The sequence below is a fragment of the Morone saxatilis genome, unplaced genomic scaffold (assembly GCF_004916995.1).
Source record: "Morone saxatilis isolate NCDOM2014 unplaced genomic scaffold, NCSU_SB_2.0 Contig0, whole genome shotgun sequence".
In the NCBI taxonomy this organism is placed as follows: domain Eukaryota; kingdom Metazoa; phylum Chordata; class Actinopteri; family Moronidae; genus Morone; species Morone saxatilis.
Window position 1 is genome coordinate 13,180,516 of NW_023339650.1, and position 18,693 is coordinate 13,199,208.

At 41.1% G+C, this 18,693-nt stretch overlaps 1 protein-coding gene across 1 annotated transcript in view; it reads left to right on the forward strand.

Annotated features, from left to right (window-relative positions):
• LOC118322303 (sodium/hydrogen exchanger 9-like) overlaps positions 1–18,693 on the forward strand; it is a 58,627-nt gene that overhangs the window by 8,410 nt on the left and 31,524 nt on the right. Inside the window, 7 exon segments of the mRNA XM_035653954.1 lie at positions 385–500; positions 7,277–7,382; positions 9,726–9,864; positions 10,931–11,036; positions 14,117–14,205; positions 15,438–15,551; positions 18,358–18,469. Coding sequence (XP_035509847.1) covers positions 385–500; positions 7,277–7,382; positions 9,726–9,864; positions 10,931–11,036; positions 14,117–14,205; positions 15,438–15,551; positions 18,358–18,469 — 782 coding nt within the window.

The window sequence follows — 18,693 nt, forward strand, 5'->3', positions numbered from 1 at the left end:
AGAGTGCTTTTAATACTGTTGTCAGAATGCCAGAGGTGAAGATAGATAGGTGCTGAGATAAGCTGTCTAACAAGAGTATTTGTCATGTGTGGGCGTGTTATGCAGGTGGGTGTGGGAGATCTATACACACACATACAAACACCTATAAATGTGGTTAAATTTAAAGCTACCCAGCAAAGTCACAGCTTTACATGTCCACCTGTGCTAAGCAGCCGCTGCCTGGAAACGGGTCAGCTCATGTGCTGGCAGTGTCTGGCCCCATTACCCAGGCTACTCTGGGGGAAGCCCTGCTGTGGTTAGAAGGATGACTGATAGGCCTGCTCCAGCCAGCGCTCCCTTATGACCTCACTGTGTGTCCTTCTGTTTGTTTGTCCTCAATCCCAGGGCCTGCGTCTATGGCTTCACCAGACTGATGGTGCTGTTGGGCCGAGCAGCAGATGGAGATTTCTTCCTCACTGATTGCCTGATGTTTGGTGCCATTATATCAGCCACTGACCCAGGTAGATGGCATAATAAAGGACCTCCTACAGTCACTCTCATCACTTTTAGTAGTAGTATTGATTTTTTAAACATTACTGGTTTTATACAGATATAAACCTGTGATTCCTCTTGCAAAATTTTACTCTCCTTTACAAGACTCACATTGCTTTACAACACCAAATATTCTCAGGAATGTTTGGTACTTGCTCACAGTGAATATGTAGCAGACACATCACAGGAATCTGCTTTAGTTAAACTCATACAAATGAGTTAAAGAAAAAGAATCAAAGATGCACGATATGTGAAGACTGTTCAACCAACTGTAGATTTATTTATTTATGCAGTTTCTGGGTTTTCATTTGCCTGTAGATTCATGCACTTACCTGCAATATTAAACAACATGACAAGTTAACTTATGACATAATGTGTTTAGAAAGATCAAACCTGGCTTATGCTGTTTTTCCACTCTCTGTACCTATTTTCTTATTGCACTCATGATACTGTCAGGTGTAGATCTATGTGGGGCGCAGGCTATCCACATGAAGATAACATTTAACATTGTGATGTTACTCCGCTTGGACATCCCTCTCTTTCTTCGTCTACACACCTTTGCACAGTGATGGATATCAGAGATTTATAGCCAAGCCTATGTGCAGCAACAAAGTCAGAACGTCTTCTCAGTTGATGTAACTGCTTTGAAGTCGGTGCACCTTTTTTCTAAGTGGAACCACAATATAATCTGTGTTCTTGAAGAGCAGTCAAGTGGGATGCCATAAGGCATCCTGTGACGCTGCAACAGTGGCAATGTTAATGTCCTCATTTGGTAATGAATTATGTATACCAATAAGTACTTGATCTGGGTGAGTGTCAAAGAGGAGCTGTAAATCATGGTGCAGCTGCCTCTCCGACTGGCGTTATTTTCCCTTGATCATCCCTGCTGACCCCAGCGCCCTCGTTACTTTGATTAGAATCACAATCTAGTGCATCGATGGCCCAAACACCAAGACCCCTAGGCTGTCTCTCCATCTCCTGCTGTCCAAATATAGAGCCGGCTCTCTGATTTTCTGAAAGGGAGCCATTAAAACGTCCCTGTCCATTACTCTCCTTTTTACATTTGCATTCATAGAGGCCAAAACACTCCAGAAACAGGCACATACTTATTCTCACACACATACATAGACAGGCACAGTGACTCTCTCAAATAATTTAGTGCTGAGAAATAAAGCTTTTTGTCCATGTCATAACCCTTGTGTGACAGCTCTTTCGTTTTGTCGGCTGCGACCTTATAGTGGGATCTCTAAAGAACACAGGATGTCAATCAAGCGTTTGGAGCTGTACAGATGGAAGCCCCAACTTATTGCCACTCCTTGCCCTTGCAATATGGGATACTAACAGAGTGAGCTGGAGCAAGCCAGGTCTCTCAAGTCCAAGCTAGTACCACTGGACGAACATCCTAACACCTAAATTACGTCGGGACAACGGTAGCCAGATTAGCAAGCAAAAGTCCTACGTATGGCCCCGATGTGTCGCCATTGCTAGTATCTGCCGTATTCCCCTACCTCCCAATCTGGATGGTGCTAACATTGAAGATGCCAAAGTTATGTCCTCTCTATAGTTTCTAACATTCTACAATTATAGATAAATTACACATGTTGGCCTTTTTTAAGGCTGATGCTAGTAGTTTTAGAGGCAGTATCTTTAAATATGACTAGTATTTCTCCCCCAGAATTATATTTTTGGCAGTGTGGATTATTCTCTGTATTTATTCCATTTTGTAGGCAGATATTTATTACCTTCACCAAGGAGGTTTGTTTTTAGTGCCGTTTGTTCATCTGTCAGCAGGATTACTGAAAAACTTGGTGGAAGGTTGAAGCGTGGGCCAAAGAAGAACCTATTCAATTTTGGAGCAGATCCGAATCACAGGGCGGATGCACAAATTATTTTTCACTTTTGTTAACATTGCAAGATGAGTCAATTGTAACACCGATGTCTATGGCGAAATTAAGTGAATTCATCGTACATGCACAAGCCTCTCTTAATTAAAGTGAATTGTGTGCCGACTAAACATACAGCAATACCTAACAGCCACCTCAAACACCACTGTAAAAAAAAAAAACAGCTCAACACGTCAGTATTTCTAAAATCCTGGCTATGACCCTGATTTCTTCTCACGTTACAAAGACATGTTACTGATTTGGCTGTTTGAAGACTCTAAATTAATATCATTGTGAGTCTGTTATCCCTATATGAGTGAGGGATAGACTGCAGCTATTTGTAGTGGCACCAGCAGATCTAAAGGTAGATACAGTTGTAAACAGCATCTCTATGTTTACATTGCTTTTGTACTTACTAGAGCTTTATATTCTCTTGTGATATACAGACAGAAGCTATTTGAGAAATTGAAGATTTTATCAATCAGTATGCTGACTCTAGAGACAACCAATGAGTAAAGTGTTCTAGTCTTTAATATCCCTATTGATACTGATTTGAAAATAGGCAACAAATGTCCCTAGCATGTACTTATTTGTTCCTTTCAGCATTCCACCTATTGATTTTTAAATTGTTGGTTTTATACAAGCCCCTGAGGCGCTGTAGCCAACAAACTTGTTCTTCTCCGACTTAGAATAAGACACATGGTTCAGGTCACAAAGTGGAACGCCTGCTGCGCAGTATCCTCTAGCCTCAGGGATGGTTACTAAAGGTCGATGAAACCCTCACTTAACATCTCAAAGGAAAGACTTTTTTGGAGGCACTGAAGTTTTCCTTTCATCTTTGAGGTTGTACTTATTTATGGATTTCTCTTGAACACTGCACATACATATTTCTCTTTTAGTATGTCAGAGCTGGAAATGATGTCAGAGTTGGAAATATCTTGTTTACATCTCTGACATCTGTGTACATCAGATGTAGCAGTAACTACCCAGATTTAAAGTGAATATTGAAAATACAAGTAGACATGTATATGCACATGACTCAATATTTTAACTATATTATTGCAACATAATTAAGTCTTAACTGTCACAAACTCTGATGGGTGACTTGTACCACCAACTAGAGAAAGACCAGCATGTTAATTCTTTTATATCTTTATTTCTGTAAGGTTCTAATAAAAAAAAAGCATATTTGGATTTCTTTTTCCAACTGCTTTAAAAAGGTCATTATAATTAATGGAGATTTTAAAGGGACCTTATCCTGACATATCAAGGAACTACTGTGAGATACAGACTAAACAAAAATAAACAGTAAAAAACCCTCTTACTAATAATAAAGTGCCGGTTTGCTTGCTTTCAAACTGTGAGAAAGGTTTTTCTGCTGCAGCCTTGTGACCCCTGTTTGTGCACTTCAACACCTAAAAAATTGAGCACTTTTCACGCAGAGCTGGAGAGATTACAGTAATTCCCTGTTGACCGTTATCTCTTTCCTAATGCATCGCTTTCAGTATTATATCTGCCTAATTTGGTCAAATCAGTGAGCAAATCCCATGCTCTCTGACCGAGATGGCCATGAGCTTTGCCTCCACTAAACCTCTGCAGCAGGGTAATTTGACCTAATAAGGCTTCCATTCGACCCTTTCAACTGTATTATGTCTGAAATAATTGTCTACTCTCTCCACCTTATGGTGTTGCTGTGGAAACTGATGAACACTTGACAGCTGTAGGACTGGGTTGCCATGACAACACAGCCAACCCGCACCCGTGTGTGTGTGCGTGTGTGTGGCGTGGACGCTTTTTTTTTTTTCCCCATCTTGCAGTGTGACTGGTGCACGACATGCTGTCATCAGCCAGGCATTATGGGAGCAGGGAGATGGAACAATCCTGACTCCAGGGCCTACCTCACCCTCTCCAGATAAAAGATTTTCCCCAACCAGGAAGAGCTTTAAACCTGTCAAAGACCAAAGAGCCAAATCTGTCAAAACAAGTCCTGAGGCTGCTCTCTTGCCACTGCTCTTATTGTCAGTCTGGTCATATACTGACTGCGATGCCCTCACTGGCCTGTTATTCACTACAGGGCCAAATGCTGCTATCAGAGTAGACTCATTATTCATATCACAAATTTCCCTGAAACTAATTTATAGGATCCTTTTTGCATCTTGGGCCTCAACAGGTGGAATATGAATCTCCAAGGAGCTGTTATTGTTTTAAATAATATTGTTTGGCCTTCAGAATGGCACCACTCTGAGTTTTGGTTCTCCTGTCCATGTCTATATCGAATGTGTTTTGTGTGTGCGTGTATATGTGTGCATTGTTTTTCTCCATATCTGACATTGTTTTTTTTATATGATAATTTTGTTTTGCTTGTTTGAAATGCCTGGTTTCTCTTCTCAGTAAGGATTGTGTCAGTACATTTGTCCTATCTACAGTATTTAGATACTGTCTATCTATGTACCCATCAATCTATCTAATCTAATAGATTGTAATCTAATCTAATTTCATTTTAATAGGATGTAATCTAATCTACAGTATCAGTAAACATAGAGCCAACAAAGGTACAGTCGATATCTTTCAGGAGATACCTGGGGTGTCACAAAGTGCGGAGCTGACAGCCACGTCACCACCTCGTCCGTGTCAGTATTCTCCTTGTCACTCACTATCAACACTTCCTCGCCCTGCGGAGCTGAGCATGTTGTGTGTGCACACGCTCATTCATATGCTCAGCATCTTCCACTTGATGTTTACTGTTGGTGAACTCACCGTGGAGTTCGGCTCATATTCCTCTCAGCAGATGCAGTGTGTTGAGAGATGCAGCTGTATAAATAAGTGAGTAATAAGTTGTTTGTGTTTTTCACCACAAATATGAATATAATCACAAATTGCTCTTCTGCACATGATGTGGGATGCAAGTTAAACATTGCGTCTTCATTAAGATGAAGAAAAAAGTGTGGAATACCTTATTTATACAGCATATGTTTGCCTTTTACTGATTACTGATTTCAAACTGCAACCACTGTCAACATTCAACATTAAGTTATATTTCAGTTATTACAAATTTCATATATGGCCCCAAAGAATGCAAGCTAACTCTTTCATCAACTTAAGTTTCTGCCATTGTCTGTGCTATGAGCCTTTTACTACTAATCCAACACTGAAGGCAAATTAAATGTTATTATGAGAGAATGAGCAAGTAAGGCACAAAAGATGCAGATAAAGTGCAGAATTAAGGGTTTAATTTTCCCAGGTTTCACTGGCAGCCGTTTGAAATTTGATATTTTAAAAAAAAAGTAAAAGAAAAATGGGTTTAAACCAGGATTTTTCTCTTAGTGATCTGTAACCTCATATTTGTTCTTCCTCGCGGCACCAAAAAAAGGAAACAAAAAACATGGAACATCTTATACTGCAAAATCAAAGCCAATTGGACTTTCTGTTACATAGTCTCACAATGCTTTGCCTCTAATCTAAGAGGTTTCATCAGCTCAACTGATTGGTTGGGGTTTACCCGCATTTAGCCGTTGTAGCTGACTCACGCCTTGACATCCTGTAACAGTTGAATCTACAGAGGTTACAAATGCTGAGAACTCCCTTTCAAATGCTTAGCAGCTCACCCCTGATCTTAGCAGGCATCTTTGTCTCAACCCTGTATAGTAGTTTGGCATACATGTAAAAAAAACAGTAAAAAGCAATGTTTAGTGTTATTTCTCATCAACAGTTTGTGTTTCTTATCATGGTTTACAGTCATAAATAAAAGGATTGATTTAAAATCAAAATGTTTAGATAACCGTTTTTACAGGCTCATATTTAAATTATTCCCATTACAAGTTTTCATTGTGTCTGTGCTCTGTGTGAGATTTTCTGTAAACCGTGAACAGTACCATTTATGTGTTGCATTCCACTCTGCATAAATATCAAACAAACTGCAGGCACTCTCTGTGTAAAATGTCTACTTAAAGTCAACTGAAATATGTCGGGGGGAATTCTTTGTGTTGCTGAGCAGTGAGTGTATCTTACATTATTTAAAGCATGGAGCTCTCTACCTTTAGTTCCCCTATATTAGACTGTAATTGGTTCCTTTTGGATCTTTTAATCAGCTACAGCATCTTAGCTTTAATCTCTCCCTTTTCCCACCAGTGTCCTCTCAAGATTCCCAGAATTCTATAGTCGTTATCTTCCACTATAGCGAAAATCGCAGCAAAACCCCGAAGCTAATGAACACATTCATATGAAAGAGAGAGACCAGCAGCACTACACCCAAAACCTGCATATATATACAAATCATATCAAGAAATTCAGTCATTTGCTTTACTCGAATGATTTGCAATATCTTCCCTTGTAACTGATGCCAGAAAATCACAGAATACCATGTTATGACTACAGGAGGATTTACAAACACAGGAATATACAATCACACACTTAGACCTTTCCTTGTTTTGTTTTTTTAATGTAATTTAATTTTCCTTAATTGTGTCTATGCATTTAAACTTTAGACCTATACTGTCACATTATTTGTTCATTTGATTTGTGCTGATTAGCACAGCATTTCTTTCTTTTCTGTTTCCTCTCTAGACACAAATATTGTCTTTTCCAAAGCATTGTGTATTTTGTTCAGCTGAACAATGCTTGGTTTAGTTACTCTGGCTACTTCAAGTGTAAAAAATCCTCTTTCCAGTGCTGTCAGTGTGCTGACATTTTGTGTCAGCTTTTTATAGTTACACTGTAACCTTAATTCCCCTGTTTTTTTTGTTTGTAGCAGCAGAGGTGATACTCCTCACCACTTTTTCTGTGTGATTAGCAGAGGAGTTATTGCCCTATTGCACTTCCTGCAGTCTTCAGTAGCGGTAACTCTTGTTTTTGTGTTTTTGTAGTTTCAGTCCTTGGCCTCTTGTCAGACCTCCGTGTGGATGTGGACCTGCACACCCTGCTGTTTGGCGAGAGTGTCCTGAATGATGCCGTGGCCATCGTTCTGACACAGTGAGTGTCTCACTTTAAGATTTGTGTCTGCCCTCAGAATGCAGTATATTTCTAGGTTTAATTGTGTGGGAGATCAGTCTTTTTCAATTGGCATTATGGGGGTGGATGTGTGGGGGAGGGAAGGCTGGTAGATGCTGCCAGCTTTAAGGAAAGGGGTGTGATTGGCAAAACCGCATGAGCGCCTCAGATGCTATGCAGTGGACTGCGTAAGCGAGTTGCCCCTGGCACTGTCAGCATCTCATTAAGGTACACAGTGGAGAGACTCACTGCCAGGGTAGAGACACACTCCCAGCTAACGAACTCAGCTAACACAGCTACTGTCAAATTCAGACAGGAAACAGCATTAAATCCTTGGAAGCTGAGTGAAATAGCCACGATGTAGTCATGCCTTGTCCGTGCATTTCAATTGCTTCATTCATTTCCCCTCGAGTTTTCCCCTTTTCTCCAGCACTGCACTCAAATATGCATGTTTGTCCTGCTCACACACACATTTCAGTCATTGTCTGCTCTATTTACGCGTTGCTAGTGAGCAAAGCCGTTCAAGTAGACGTGTTAACAGATGGCAGGATGGGGAGCTGGGAGACAACTCACACAGGTCCACATTCATGGCCAGGCAATCAGGTGAAAAATGGAAGTGGAAAGAAGGTGACAGGGATAAGATATGTGTCCATATTTGCATATTGTATTCACACAGACTGACACAAAACATGTACAGTACCTGCTCACTCTGACTTCTCTTCCTCCGATCGCACAAATGGGCCCAGACAGGCAGGCAGATGGAGAGAAAAGGAGGCGAGTGTGCAGATTGTTGTGTTCATGCCATGGCTGCTGTCTCTGTATACATTGAAGTGCAGGGGAGGGAGCCTGCAATGTCTTCCCAGACAAACAGTCAGATAGTGCTGTGTTTGTTCCTGGAGTGGCGTGACCGGCCTTCATGCCATCTCCTGTCACTTGACTGGCTCGCTAGCCTGCCGGTCGCCCTGGCTCCACATACAAAGCCGGCCCTTATTAGTGAGCCATGCGGGGTCCTGGCACTGGAATTTTAACAAGCTCCCAGAGCAGCTCAACCTTACGCTGATGTGCCCTCTCACAGGCACTAAGCTTCCTGCTCCAGCAGTCCTGACCCAGCCACTATTCAACCAGGTCCTGTGTTGACATCTTGAGATTTTTGACTGGGAGTGAACAACCCGAGATGCCTGAGAGTACAGTCTCTAGTCTAGAGGGTCACACTGACCAAGTTACTTAGTGGCCAAATTTAATGTGCCTGCACAATTGGAGTCCTTATTTTCATGAAGGGGATAATAGATTTTCCCTTTTCAGCTTGCTGAGCTCATTAGCGACAACATGATTGATTCTTCCCCTTTTGCTGTGGAGATTAAGGCATGTTCTGGTGTGCGCTAGCTCATTTCAACCTGACAGCATGAAAGGTGGAGATACATTACGGGTTCATTTGTCAGACATTTTCTTCGACACTGTAAGGATCTTCAACAAACCATTTTCTTGGTAGCTGGAGTGTAAAGTAGGTTTGAGGTTTGTGTGAGTTGCACCCTGGCTATCAGAAGGTGTGTCTCATAAAATGTAGGAAACAAAAACAACAGCCACCGCTTTGTTTTCCGCTGACTCAATGGTTTGACATCATTTAAAACTGTTAAAGTCTAAGGGGGATACACGGGGAGGGTCTGTGTTGGGTAAAGAAATGTTGTCATTCCACAAAGGCAGCTAGCTCCATCAGCCACTCGCATGGGTGCCTGTCTCTGCTTGCTTCACCTCAGGCCCTCTCTCTCTCTCTCTCTCTCTATCTCCCTCCCACTCCTCCCTGTAAGGCCTCTTTTGCACTCAGTGACTTCCATGTGGAAGTCTTTCCCTTCCCCCCCACAAAGTAAATATTTATTGCGGTGTGAATAGCACGATGCTGCTGTCTTTGTGAACTACAATAGTATTTCCTTGTTCCCCACTAACTACTAGGGGACGTCTCAGAGGCAAATATTTCAGAAAGGATTGTTTTTCAGGGAAGGATTTAACTTCTAAAGAAGAAGGCCATGTATTCTTCGGAATGACTCCAATAAATTGCACTTAAAGGCTTAGCTCAGCATAATAAGCATGTGAATTTATGCTCACTGCTCCAGACCTGTTTACACCAACAACCTAGTGGGCCGTATTTCTGACAGCTGCACTTGTTTCAGAGCCATAAACCATGTTGTTGCTTTACTGTTTCAGCATCTGAAAAAACACTCATATTTACTCCTGTTGTAATTGTGCTATTGGCTTTTTTTTTTTTGTTTGTCTTTTTTTTCATGTGTATAACCTGTTTTTTTTACTATGTTCTGTCAATTTGTTTTCCAGTGCCATCACCACCTATAACCAGATGGGTGCTGGACACAGCTTTGACCCCCTTGCATTCTTCCTCTCCGTCGGTCATTTTCTTGGAGTGCTTGTCGGCTCCTTCCTCCTGGGTTTCATAGTCACAGTCATAACAGCCCTCATATCCTTTCATCCCCTCCCATCTCTGCCTCTGCAACCCAAACTCAATTATCACCTCAGCATCCGCTGCAATCTATCCACTTCCTCAACTTGGTAATTGCTTCTCTAACAAACCCCCTACTGTACAACCATTATCAACAATAGCAACGTGGCTATTTAGGTCTAAAGTCTAAAGCGCTCCTGCGACATTAATGGTTGCAGAGGAGTCGTCAATCAAGCCAATAGCCTCTGATGAAGTTTCGACTTGTGCTGTTGTCCAGCGTTTCTCTCTGATCTTCTAGTAATAAGACTTTAGGATGAAAAATGAGAATGTGTCATGAGAGGTTTGGGGCACAGCTCAGCTCTTATTTACAGTGACTAATCTCTTGGTGCAAGCAAAGCAGTAAGTGAGCATTTATTAGATTTTGCTGATGCTAACCATGGCACCAGCCTGCTCTTTTGTGCTGTCTCTTCAAACAGTAGTTTCTTAAAGAGGTTCACTTTGACAAACAGTAGCTCAGTTATCTTTTAATTAATTGCTGTACCTGTCTGTGTTAATTACAGAAACAATCAAATTTGGGATGGTGTTTTTATTTTTGTAAGCCAAAGGAGGATTAAGGGGGGTCAGTAGTGCAGAGCAGTAAACTGTAAACAATTAGCAGTCCTAAAGTTTTTTGATATACAATATCTAAACCTACTCATCTTCACTTACTGTGAGACTATCCCAAAACACAAACCTTCAACCTGTGTTCTTTCTGTGTAACACTGTGTAAAGACTCTCTGGTTTACAAGGAAGTTTTGCCAGAGGGGATGTGGGACAGTGGAGAAACGGGAGTGGGATGTGGACTTTGTTATCTGTTACCGATCTTGCAGAAAAGATCTCATTAAGACCCAGTGGTTTACTGTACATGGCAAATCCTGTGGCTTTGTGAGCACCTTCTGCAGTTGTGCAACAGTTTTTTGTTTGCAGACACTGCAGTATTTCGTCACACTGACGAGTGCATGTAGTCTGCCACAACAGTCATAAATTGTATTTGTGTTAAATACTGTATGATTATCTTCGTGTACATCTTTAACTCTCTTTCCACCTCACCAAATTCACTCGGCTGTGTGAGAATCCACTGCTGGAAACATCAGTCTTCTTCTTGCTGTCTTGGAGCAGCTTCCTCTTAGCTGAGGCTGTTGGACTTTCAGGTGAGCACTGTATGGCTTATATGTTGTTATATATGTGTGTGTGTGTGTGTGTGTGTGTGTGTTTGCATGCGTGTGTGTGTGTGTGGTCCTGCTGGTGCTCTTGGTGTCAGGGAGGTCAGACAGAATACAAATCCTGTTAGTGAACTGTTGCCCTTTTCCCCTCAGGCGTCCCCTTTCCAACTGCATGCACTCACTCGCTCACTACTGCACAGTATCAGTGGCACGAGCAGCTGTTTTATTGGCAAGCTCTGCTGCTTCGAGGCATCTCTGTGACCACTGGCACCCCACAAACCTGGGAATGAAGTGTGCACATTCTTCATTGTCCGGACATGACCATCTGCACAATTTCCTGCTCAAGAACAAATGCAATTTCCTTCTCATTCAACACACACCAGTATTATAAGAAGGCCTTTCCATTACATGCACACACATACCTTACCCTCTGAGAGTCCTTGGCATTGTAGTGTGTCAATAACGTACAGATGAGAAAGTATTAAGCCTTCTCCTCTCTACAGGGAACAACAGGTACCAATCCCGTTCTGGGCTCAACCTCCATAACTCCTTTTAAAATGGTGTCCGCCCTCCTCTGTCTGAGCATGTTCGTGCCTTTAGTGTGGAGATGGCAGTACAGATAATGGCATTCTTGCCCTAGCTTTATGCATAGATTTCCTGAAAGTTATGAAGTGCTCAGGTCTCATGTAAAAATGGATATAACATGACCAGCCTCACCATTCTTGCCTTTGATTTCTCCATCCATTGTCAAGTGGAGGTTGAATTTTGTTAGATTTTTCAGTTTACTGATTCAAAGTATCTAAAATCTTGGGTAGCTCATGTTTGAAAAACAACAATTACTTGGCTCAGCTGCCTGGAATTGTCTTTATCTATTTCTTAATGTAGTTCTGAAATATGAATGTGGTGTACATATGCCTGTACTTAGGGTTGTTGTTCCTCCTGCCCTGGTTGTGTCAAAGGAATTGCACTCATTCAACTGATGTTGTAGAGTTCTCTTTTACTTGGCAGTAGTCCCTGTGGCCCGTGGAGGAGGAGAAGACAGTTTTAATGAAATAGTGTAACCTTTGTCTATTGGACCCAGATGCCCTGTCTATAAAGTACACCACTCTGAATGCTGTGGGAGGCACACCGCAGCAAAACCAATGATTGTCAATACTATCTGTTGCAGAGCCTCTGGTATTTTTACTGTAGCTACAACTTATACTATGCTACACGTGCTATGTTACCAGTACTAAGGGTAAAAATACTTTCTTTTTACCTCAAACCCGCGGTGTTATAAAACCAATTTTGATTCTGATGATTTGTCACAATAACCTTAAAATAAGTCGTATCACAATCTTCACTATGCTTGGTATAAAATTGGACCCCACAGAACCAATTTGTGGAGTGCCACTCCGTACAAAGGCCTTTAATGGTCCATTTGGGAGAAGTGGCACCTCATACAGAGCGACCCAGTGAGCGATGCGAGTCCTCCCTGGTGTCCTTTGGTAATCGAGATTCTTTCTGTTAATTGCTAGAGTTTAGTGAGGGTCCGCCTAATGACCCTCAGCCTTGCAGGGAGCCCTACTATCATTAATCTTATGCCCCTCAAAACGGCTCATTATGGGATGCATCTCATCTGTTGCCAAGTGCCCTGTGTAGAAGACTCTTTGTATGGACTATGGATGATGTGTTACCTCTGTCAGTGTTGTGTAAACCAAGGAGGTTGCCGTTGCCCTAAACCAAATGGAACCAAAATGAGATCTGCCATGCTGGCATGCTCCATTAGACTTTGTTGAACAGTGCTGGAAAGGACATTGTGAACAGGGAGTACTGAAGCTAGCATAGTGCAGGTACAGGTCAGCATCCTAGTGTGAAGCCGGATGGTGGAGAGAGGGTAATGGACTAGCTTCACTTAGCAGCCTGAACCACAGGTGCTATCTTTTCTTTGCTGCCGTATTTATTACTGCCAGCTCTGTCCTCTGTCCTCTGTCCTATTGCTACCATCACAGTAATTTCACATTTTTCCATCTTCTGTGATTCTCTCTCAAAGTAGTGGGAGCAAAAATGTGAAAATTGAATTTCTGCAACAAAGCAAGCATGTCCTGTGAGGCAGCAACCCACCTTTCATGCTATGCGTTTCAAATTCCAGCTCTCTGCTCCAGCCAGCCTCCTCTTTACCAGCAGGGGTCCTAATCACTCCCTCCACCCTGTTTCCCCTCTCTGGGCTGCCTTTCATTGTCTGCATTTCTTTCCCTTCTGTACTTTTGCTTGTCATTTGTTTGCCTTTTGTTAATTTCTGCTCCTCCGCATTTGGCCCGATCCACAGCAATGATGTAATTCTTTAGCATTTATCAGTCCCAGAGCTTCATGTCTTGGCCAGAAACATGAGGATACTTGAATAGGGTTTTAAAGCACATTTTGATGAAGCTGTTTATTCAGCTGGACTTTCCTGGAACAGGACATTGGGTAGATACTGGGTTGGGCCAGTCTGATCTGGTGTCACATACATTATACTCAAATGCAAAAGTAGCTACACACAGGAGGATTCAGTTGGATTCATTGACTTTTAGAACATTTTTACTTGCATTGTTTTGCTAATGTTTCTCATATTGTAACCATCCTTTCCAGGTTTCATTTGGAAATCATGTTTTTTGAGCTAAACTGGAGGTCATTGCATCTCTGGCTTGTGAGCTTTTGAAAATGCTGGGTTGAACCATGCAGATATAGACTATTTGACTACTTTCAAAAAATCTTTTTTCTATGATGGAAGAGCCTCCTACAGCATATTCTCAACATGAAAAGCTCCACAGTGTGTTAACCAGCACACAAACATACGCATTCCCACAGTCTGATTGCATAATATGTGCATGTATAAGCGATTTTGCATACTTTGTACTAATTAGATGCAGCTCATTGTTTAACTCCCTTCTGTCTACAGAACACTCCTCCATGAGTTTTGCCCACAAAGTGTTGACGCTCACTCATTTTCTACTAACAGATGGATGTTTAACATTTTAACAGTTATTTGGTTATTCCCCATTTTGAATTTTATTTCATTTCACTTACATGTTTCTCTATCTTTTCAGGTATTGTGACGGTGCTGTTTTGTGGCTTAAGCCAGGCAAGGTACACAATTCACAATTTATCCTCTGTGGGCAGGACCAGGACCAAGCAGGTAGGTTTATGGAGGATGATTGAGCCCTTTTCACTGTTGTTTTCAAACAGCATTTGTCAGTCCACTCACTTTGTTCACATTGCCTTTTGATGCCAATGTTTGTGTCTTGCGTGCGTGCGCAAGCAATCATTAATTGCCATTAGTGCTCTGGTTGTCCAGTGGGTGACTGTGTGGGAGGCCAGTCTCCAGCTATCTGCTTAAAAGGCTGAGCACAGATGGAGGCCAGTACACTGTCATACTGTACCGGCAAGCTTCACAGAGGAGCAAATAAATCAGAAATACACACTTATACTCATCTGTGCATTTATTATTCATTATTGGTGCCACAGTGGAGCTAACTGTTTATCACAGAAAAGCCTTTTAAAAGGCAATGCAGCACAGTTGAAGCATTTGCCTATGAAGTGGATTGGCTATGCAGTAGTCGATGCGTATGTATGGTTCAGTAAGTTTACTTGGCAGAATGCCTTTATCTGCATTTTTATGATTTATACTTGCAGCTGCAGCTCAAAGGAAAAGACAAAGTGATTTAGTGTATTCAGACACTAGTTGAATAGCTAGTAGGAGAAATATTTTTCTGTGTGGCATCTTGTCCTTGTGTTGCGAGGCTCTTAAGGCAAAAGGTACGCTTATTCAATTTGATATTTTACCAAGGTTTTAAACTAAAGCTGGTGCAACTGATATAAACAGAAATTAATAAATCATTCATGAAATCATAACATCTGCTCTAATTCAATCCAGATACAACATAAGGATGTTAATAAATATTAAATTTTTTACTCAGAATTGCTCTATTAAAATTATTAAAACATGACTGAGTTGTAATATTCATATACCAGGAAGTATCATGAGAAAGGAACAAGTTATTAGCTGTCTTTTAAAGTCCAGAAAGCTTTTATTCTTAACATGCTTGCTCATACAGCATGTTTCAGATATAATCCAAACAATGAAATTATGACAAAAACATATCTGGTGCTAAATGGAACCACATTATGGCTCGGAGCTGTAGATGTTTGTTGAGGATCAGGGAGTAACATCAACCCTTTGATTTGTTGTGTTTGTACAAATCTAAGCCTGGTTACCCATTTCAGATATGATCCAAGTCCTTTACTTTCACACCGTACACACAAACACACAAACACACAAACACACATATCATCATCCACCCAATATCCCTCCCCATCTCGGGTGACCTTGTCCCTCATGATCCTCTCAATCCCTTTTATAATTTGCAGCTCTTTGAAGTCTTCACCTTCCTTGGGGAGATTTTCATCTTCAGCTACATGGGATATGTATTGTTGTCGTTTCCTCACCATGTCTTCAAAGCCTTCTTCATTTTTGGCGCATTTGTATCCTTTTCTGCTACATGATGGAGCATCTTCACACCCTGCTGTGCAGCCTTTGGATCCCACTCAGACCCCAGAAATTGTGTTCTGTTCTGTTTTGTTCTGTCTATTCCACTTACTGTCATGATTCTTATTTGCACAATCATCTACCACTTATTTGACCAGAGTGGTGTTCATGTTTTCTGTCTTGTCTTTCTGCTGCACTGCAGTGCAGTATCTTCCCGACTTAAAAAAGAAAAGAAAAACAACACCTCAGCACTTAAATTGTACAGGTTTGATCCGGTGAGCTCTGCAAATGCCATTCAGCCAGTCTCCTATGATCACCATCTCTGCAGATTAAGATGCTGCAGTGCAGCGTTAGCTGTGAGGAATGCCTATGAAACAGAAATTTAAATGGGTCTTTAATTATTGTTACTGCTGCTTGTTTTCTGTTCTCTAGCAAAGCTCAGTGGAATAAAGATGTTTGCCTGTTTGAAATAATCTTACAGTACTTTAATTTGTAGTGGATTAAGCACTGTATCCCTGTTGAGGTTGAAGATTAAATCTTATTAGTTCTAGAAACTGTAGTAAAAGAGGTTCCTGCAGTTCGTTATGATATTCCCATCTCATTAAAGGAAAAATCAACTCTAAATACTAATAACACTATTAAATGGCTGTTTGTAAAATACTTTTTCTTGCTCGGAAATGTAAGATGTTGTTTTGTGGTGTATTTATCTCATCATTTATTTACTGGCCAAATGTAGAAAAAGAAAATTAACTGAGAAAGAAATGTAATAATCAGTGCTCAAATGTTCTAATCATTGATCACCGTTTATATCCTTTAGTTAAGGCTCTGGGATTTTGTGATGATGAGCATGTTTTCACTATTTTCTGAGATCTTACAGGCTAAAGGATTTTTTGAATAATCAGACAAAATAGTTGACGGATTAACTGATAGTGAAAGTAATAATTTGTTGCAGCTCTAGTAGACATTTTTAAATTACAATTCAGACAGTTCAAGTTTATCTTCAATGTAGTTTGACAGAAGAAAAAACAGCAATGGTACATGGTACACAGAATCAAAGAGCAAGAGCTTCTCAGTCATAATATTTTGCACCTAGACTCAAAAAACTTGCAGGTAGGAATCAGTTTCTCCTCTGACAGGAGTCTCTGCATGCTGCCACAATACACGTTGTTATCAAAAAGCCACCAGTCCCTTAATGATACTCATCGCATGTTTAAGTTCAACTATCGCAACAGATGTCTCATATCAACAGCTGTTGTTGTATCTGTCGGGTTTACTTCCTGGGGGGAACGGAGGGGTAGTAATGGACTGCTGGCTCCAATTGTCCTTGCCTGAGAGCTGGCATGACCATAGCGTATGCCTGAGGAGAGACTCTAGTGGCCGCACTCCAAGGAGCTGTTCTTTCACAGTCCAGTGCCCAGATGGCCAGCAATTATTATTACAATCCATCTTCCACCATAGGGTCAAAGGAGCCAGAGAAAGAGTCGACTGAGCAGATTTTTTTCCAGTGCTCTTATGTCTAGTGTGAGCGACTGCCAGTGAAAAAATGTTTGACTTGAGCGCTGAGCCTGTTTAGCCTTGTCCTGCACTGTGCTTCCATAACAAAAGCTTATAGAGTGAAAAAAATCTGGCTAACTAAACCAACTGGAAGCTGACCCGGATGTACAAACAGAAACAAATGGAGGTCAAAGTCTACTTGTACAGTGCTAAAAGTGTCTATAAAAATGAAATAACCCCAGTGATTCAACCCTGTTAATCGCTCTTTGGTTACGCAGTAGATTTAAATCGCCATAGCTCGCAGCCTTTGCCAGTGACAATGGAGATGGGCTTTATTGGAAATGAGGCTGAGATGAAAGTGCTTAATTACCTCCTTTCAAATAGCTCAGAGGCCTTTGATAAAGAGAAATGACTGCTTTTGGGACCAGGATATTGCTTTTGAAAATCCATAGGGTGCATGAGATCTAATATTGACTGCAGGGTGAGAGGGGGCTCTGTTTTAGTAATAGCCCTGTCAGACTAAGGTCCCCTGCCTAAGATATTGGCCCCTTATTATTCCAGGAATCATATTTAGACTTACAGTAAAATAGCAAAAATTCCTTCTCCTTATGATGCTAAAGCAGGGGTACCTGCCTGCATATTTATGCACCAGAATTTAAAGAGTAAAAATCTTGCCTGATTTCCTCCAGCCCAGCCTCCTCTGGTTTATAGCCTTGATTTTGGTGCCACTAATAAGAACCTACTGGAGGATCTTAGGCTTCACTCATGCACATACGAGGGTAGGAGGTTATATGGGGCTAGAGTAACTTCTTGTAAAAGTTTGACAAAAGATGTTAAGTGTATCCAGGACGGCAGCTATGTCCCCGATAATTGTACAGATATCCTCTCCCTAACTGCTGCCCAGGACACTTAGCATTCAGTCCCATCCGATGTGAAACATCAAAGTGTGTGTGGAGGGCAGAGACAGCTGGCAGAGCCTGATTGGCTTCATGCCTCGGCATGGTGCCACACTGCTGTGTTTGCATCCTAAACAGAAAATATTCAGAGATTATTTTTGTATGTGTGTGCACATGCTAATATGTTAATATTTAATGGGTATACTTTCACAGGCTGATCATACAAAGAATTTGTACTTTTGTATTTAGTATGGAAGTTACATGTAATTTTCTGTATTTTGTGGGGGATTTTTTAGAATAAATAAAACAAATATCAACTGAACATATCAGTGATTTACCCTAACCTTAACCTGTACTGTACTGTGTGTCTCAGTTATAAGTATTATCCTTAATCTGTTCTCAATACAAACAGCTCTCTATCTTTATATCAAGAGCCTGCAACATCTATCCTTTGTCATTCCTCCTGAACCTGGGACGCACAACCAAGATACCTTGCAACTTCCAGCACTTCATGATGTTTGCAGGTAATGTTCTTAAGCTCATAATAGCATTATTTATTGTGACTTATTTTCAGTGATGATATCGCTTCAAGAAACTCAAAATCTTACCATCATTTATCCTATGAAAACTCTAATTATTCTTTTCTCTTCACTGCCTGCAGCTGAGGGCATTCATGAGGATGCTAAGAGAATGTGTCCCCTGTGGAAGAATTGTGTGTGTGTATGTGTGTGTGTGCATAAAGTCAGAT